The sequence below is a fragment of the Lissotriton helveticus genome, chromosome 6 (assembly GCF_964261635.1).
Source record: "Lissotriton helveticus chromosome 6, aLisHel1.1, whole genome shotgun sequence".
In the NCBI taxonomy this organism is placed as follows: Eukaryota; Metazoa; Chordata; class Amphibia; order Caudata; family Salamandridae; genus Lissotriton; species Lissotriton helveticus.
The window spans coordinates 711,529,889-711,535,888 of NC_136067.1; the positions used below are offsets into that span (position 1 = coordinate 711,529,889).

Below are 6,000 nucleotides of genomic sequence, written 5' to 3' on the forward strand. Positions count from 1 at the left end.
AGGGCCTACCCGACGGGAGGGGCTTACGCAGTATTTATACCATGGTGGCACACGGCTCGGCCTCTTTCACAAGCCCAGTCCAGAGGTCTGTAAATTTGTCTGCTCAAACGGTGCAGACTAGTTTCGAGTGAAGTCCAAGATATCTTTATTAAGGTCAACATGGCCCAAAAAGTGCAGTTTAGTGCAGTCTGGAACCAAGGTCAGGTGACTCAAGAAGGTGATTCAAGATACACAGCTGGTGTAATGGCAACGCGAGACTGCCAGCTTATGCTGGGTAGGAGGTCCCGTACCACCAACCTGAAGGGTGCCACGGGGCTAATCCAGTAATATGTTTAAGAATGACGTAGATGCCAGTCGGGAGAGGGTTTGAACGTTCTTTTGTCTTCTTTCCAGCTGACTGTTGCGTGTGGGTGATGGGCCACTCTTATGTTCCCAGGTTGGAACAATGGGCGGCATTCAAGAAGTGGACTCTGGTTTTCGCGCGGACACAAATCGTATGGTTGGGCTTTCCTGGAATGAAATGGGTCAACCTGAAGTCCAAGCTAGAACAGTACCTGGCCTTGAGGGGTGGTCCCCCCCCCCCCACCAATGTCTTCACCATCCACCTGGGTGGGAACAATCTAGTCACACTGGGGTGGAGGGCCCTGATCAGGCCATGCAGAGGGACTTGATAGCAGTGAGCAACAGGTTGGGAGCTGCTGAGCTTCTTTGGTCAGAAATGGTCCCTCGCAGAGAATGGAGGGGAGCTAGGTCGCCAGTTGCGATAGAACACTCCCGCAGGAGGGTCAACAGATCCATGCAGAAGTTTATGGAGTAGAGAGGCCTGGGTTTCATTAGGCATGCACTCATACAGGAAAAAGCAGAAGGGTACTACGATAAAGATGGGGTACACCTGTCCGAAGTGGGAATGGATATGTTCCTTCTGGATGTCCATGAGGCACTGACAGCGACAGGATGCAAGTAGCATAGTGGGTGGGGGGCTCTGACATCGACGGGGGCCTCCTGCAGAGCTGTGGCGGAGTACAGGGTGATCTGGAAGCAGACGGGTACAGTAAGGGTACCTCTGCGGCAGAAGGGTACAGTAAGGGTACCTCTGCCTGGCACAGTAAGGGTGCCTGAGCCAAGGACCAGGAGCCGCAGGAGGTTCCGGGAAACCGGGACGACGCCCCGTTAGTCCTTCGGGCGGTCGGGGGGCCTGAACCGATCAGGGGTGTGCCACACCGCTCCGCCCTGACAGGGGGGGCGGGAGTATAACGAAGATGGCAATGTGCTGCACCGTCAGAGCATCGACTCACCGTGCAAGATGGCTCCTTAGGCATGCGGGACAGCGAGGGGCTGCCTGCTTTGGATCGCCCGTAAGATGACCCACCATAAACGTCATACGTGTGTTGTATGAAAATAAACCTGCAGCAGTTCTTTCCCACAATACGTTTCCAGAGTATCATTTGGGTTGGAATTGTGTCATGTGTAAGTGGGCGGGAGTGAATGACGGTGTGGGCACTATGCCGCTGACCGCGTGACCCGCAGGGGAACATGGGCGGGCAGCGCTTTAGTCCCACTTGGCAAGCTCCAGCCAATGCAGGAGTGGGGGGCGGGAAGGAAACAGGCGGGGCTCCGCTCCCTCCCCGCGTCCACCAGGCACCGGCCAGGGGAGGGCCTACCCGACGGGAGGGGCGTACGCAGTATTTATACCATGGTGGCACACGGCTCGGACTCTTTCACAAGCCCTGTCCACCCGCGGCTCAAGCGCTGTTCCCACCCTAACCCTGACCCAGCAGCTTGAGCGGCGGCGCGAAGTGATGAATTTTGTAATGTTCTTTTTTGTGTTGCAGGCGGAGTTACAGGGCGATCTGGAAGCAGACGGGTACAGTAAGGGTACCTCTGCGGCAGAAGGGTACAGTAAGGGTACCTCTGCCTGGCACAGTAAGGGTGCCTGAGCCAAGGACCAGGAGCCGCAGGAGGTTCCGGGAAACCGCGACGGCGCCCCGTTAGTCCTTCGGGTGGTCGGGGAGCCTGAACCGATCAGGGGTGTGCCACACCGCTCTGCCCTGACAGGGGGGGCGGGAGTATAACGAAGATGGCAATGTGCTGCACCGTCAGAGCATCGAGTCACTGTGCAAGATGGCTCCTTAGGCATGCGGGACAGCGAGGGGCTGCTTGCTTTGGATCGCCCGTAAGATGACCCACCATAAACGTCATACGTGTGTTGTATGAAAATAAACCTGCAGCAGTTCTTTCCCACAATACGTTTCCAGAGTATCATTTGGGTTGGAATTGTGTCATGTGTAAGTGGGCGGGAGTGAATGACGGTGTGGGCACTATGGCCCATTGGAACGGGCAGAGGAGACAGCCTGCTTTGCAAGGCTGTAGGCTACATTGGCTCCACAGGTGCAATGCCACCGGAACCCAGAGGTGTGAGGAACCAACCAAGCTGTTTTACTACCTTTCCTTGCTTACTTTAGGGCCCACTGCACCTTTTCTGCACCAGGTTTGCTTTGGGCTTTGGACCTATGGCCCAAGGGAGGGGAAAACAGAAGCAGAGAAGACACTTTAGCTGGGCCTCAGAGAGAGATGGCAGAGAGGGAGATGAAGCAATATGGGGGTGCTGTTTTTTTTAGAAATGTTTGAAGAGACTGCTGCTTTGCAAGGCAATAGCTTTCGTTAATGAAGTAAGTGCATTGGCACTCTCACCCAGGGGTATGAGAGGCCCACTGCATCACAATTATGATTGTCTTACTTTACAAAAAGAGGCATGGGTTGGGCATGGGGTCTCCTTTTCCATGCTAGCTTTAGGAAAGAGGGCACCGTTCCCTCTAGGAGGGGGCAACAAGTGGGAACTCATTTCTTTCTGATCAGGTAAGGGAGTCTGTTTTAACACTGGGCTGATGGCCAGGTATGGTGGCCAGATGTATTGAGGAAGGGGTGAAAGAGGCAGAGAGACAGCCTGCTACTCAGGACTGCAGCCATGGTTTGCTTTTGGCATGGGTGAATTGGACCCAGGGCCGGGGCAGCTAGATTTAGAAGGGTGAATATGCAGCTGACCTTGTGAGCTTCCATGAATAATGCTTGCATTCCAGACTGCTGGTTCAGTTCATTACCACGAGGCTGGCTATAAAACCATGTTTTCTTTATTTTCCTTAGCCTTCCCGTATATCGGTTCAAAAACTGAACAGGCCCTTTAGGACAAGAGCCAAATGTGTGTTCACAGGCTGGTCACTGCTCTGAGATATTCAGCAGGACGTGACCTATGAGCACAAAGAGGGACAAAGAGGCCCCCACTAGGATCACCATTGAGAGGGGAAGATGGTGAAGGGGTGGAGGAGGAGGACCAGTAGGGGTGCCAAATGTAGTTGTTCCCACAGAGCTCTCTGAGTAAATGCCAGCCCTGGCTGCTGCTATCATTAATGCAGCAATTGAACTGGGGCCCAGTAGAGTGACGGGCTCATAACACCCCAATTAAGAGGCATTGGGTTGTTGGTCTATTTCTGGTTTTGTTCGATATATTTTATCTTCCATAAGTCTTGCAATTATTATAGATTAACAACTACAGAAAAGGTTTCACAGAAATGGTCACACCTCTGCCTCTCCTGTTCCCCCAAATCTTGCCATAAAAATTTGGAGGGAGGCCCGATTTAAAAACATCTCACTTGAGGGCACTCAGAGCAGAAAAGTTCCAAGACCTCTGGCTTAGGCTTAGGCAATGGCTCAACCCAATATACCCATTCGCTCCCTTCCCTTTGAGAGAATGCACAAGTTTGCATATTTGTTGCGCCTCGCCCAGGAATAGTTCCTTTCTCTTCGGTTGCAAAGCTGGTTCAAAGACGGCTTTTTTTATTTCACGTTTTTTTATTAACTTCAAATACCTTATACCTGTTGTTTGTTTTACTTGCACTCCTTTCTTACGTTTCGGTCGTAAATGTTTAAATCACTAGGCAACAATATAGCTTAGTGCTATTGAGTAATGTTATGTGGCAATTTATTCTTCTCTCCTTCAAAAATGAAAATAAAAAAATATGTGTGGCACAATTGAAAAGCTTGTTGCTTAGAAAACATCACTAATAAAACAGCTCCATGCGTTAAAGTTTATTTTGAAATCAATATTGTTATTGCAATTATAATGCAGCCATGCGTAGGTGATGGCACATTTCCTTTTTGTCTTTTTATTTTTTTGTGGCATGTGCTTGTAATGAAAGAAACAGAACTAACCACTGCACCAGCTTGCAAAGTTAACAATTGCACCAGCTTGCAAAGACAAGACATACTGGATTTATAAATGGCTGTTTTATGTGTTGGGAAAATGTACTCTTCCCTTAATTTGTTCCTTCTTTTGGAGTTCACTGCAGGCATAGTTGCTGGTGTGTTTGCGATGAATGGAGGCTTTTGGGGAGAACAATGTAACACAAATCACTCTACTTCATGAAGTTTGAGCTTGGCAAATGGGAACTGCTTCTTCAACGTTATTCACCATAGAAAATATGTTAATTCCTTTTGGGTATAGCCAACTTGCCCCATCAGAACTTTCAACCACTTATCAACTGAAACCGGAAAAAGGGCCAACTCCGTTGATTCTATGTTGTCGAGAATTCTCGTGTATCATTCGGAGTTCCCTCCACAAATGTAAACAAGCATTAGTAAAGTCAATAGGTCTGTTGTTGGCTGCCATCTTTTTGCCTTTGTCAGTGCTTGTTTTGTTTTGTGGCGGGTATTGCACAGGTTTACTGTTGGAAAAACTGCTGAGCCCTTGTCAAATCTTGAAAAAAATGACTAAAAAGCAAAAATATATTTTGGTCACAAAAAAGGGCATTTAATGGAACTACTTTGTGTGCGGAAGTGCTCCTTGTGCAATGGGATAAATGCCATCACTCACAGTGAAGTAGGTAACGGCTAAGGTGGGCTGACCCATTGCTCCATGCTGTAGGGTATAGTGGGTGTATCAAAAACATGAATTACATAATACCATACCAATCGATGAAGAGCGATAGCTGAAAAGCACTATACGTGTGTTCAACACATACTTTTAGAAACATCAAAAGGTCTTGGCTAAAGCCTTATCTAAAAAAATTCAGCAGTAGATAAAAATGACATGTGAGCCGAAGTGTTCTAGAGAATGGATAGTTTGACCATCACCAAATGGCTCCTGTATAATTGCATCATTCTTTGAAAGACAACTTGCAGTTTATCATATCATTTCGTAAAGGGAACGGATAAAAATAGGAAGGACCAGGAGATGGATCAATGGTATGAGGGAGCTCCAGAGCTGAGCTTGTCTAGCTACACTGTATGCAGCTCCTGCTTAGTTTATGTTGTCTCATAAGTACCTGAACTATCTCCTTTGGTCTGCGATTCCTGAACGACGAGAATTTACGCACCTACTGATTGTATTTGATGACATGAACTAGTGATTATTATAGTCGGATCTAGTTTCTACGACATGAAGGGTGCTTCTGTTACTTGTTACTTCAATAGTCTCCCTTTGTAAGTGACGCTAGAGCTCTGTTCTTTACCGGCTTACTCTCGCTCTATAGCCGGCATATATTTATCGAACGTATAGGATACCCAGAGCCTCAGTTTCAAGAAGAAAGTGAGTCCTCTTATAAAATACACTTCAAATTCAGAGTACAAGGTTCTGTATAAGGATCTAAAGGCCTAAATTCCACAGGGATGTGTTTCGCACATTGACGCTATTTTCACTGGCTTACCTGCCTGATGCCCCAGTGCCAGAACCACCAGCAGAAAGAGCTTCATCTTGAGGTATGGTCTTCTGCTATGTCTGCCTACAACTGTTAAAACTGGAAGGACATTTTTATACAGTTTTACATCAGGTCGCCTACGTCAGAGATAACATAGAACATTGTGCGGAACATATTGGCTATATGCCTTATCTTGTCCAAATTCTGATCTGTTTTTCAAAAATAACTCTTAATACAAACAGTAACATGAAAACTGGCCCACATCCCAGAAGTATACAAGTGGAACATAATAGATTAGTGTGTCTCACAA

General features: G+C 47.8%; 1 protein-coding gene across 1 annotated transcript in view; it reads right to left on the bottom strand.

The window, feature by feature from the left end:
• The window catches only part of LOC144762900 (trypsin-3-like), a 38,775-nt gene extending 33,003 nt beyond the window's left edge, over positions 1 to 5,772 (bottom strand). The window contains exon 1 of the mRNA XM_078648197.1: positions 5,700 to 5,772. Coding sequence (XP_078504323.1) covers positions 5,700 to 5,745 — 46 coding nt within the window. The 5' untranslated portion in view covers positions 5,746 to 5,772. The remainder of the gene's footprint in view (positions 1 to 5,699) is intronic.
• Positions 5,773 to 6,000: the final 228 nt, after the last annotated feature.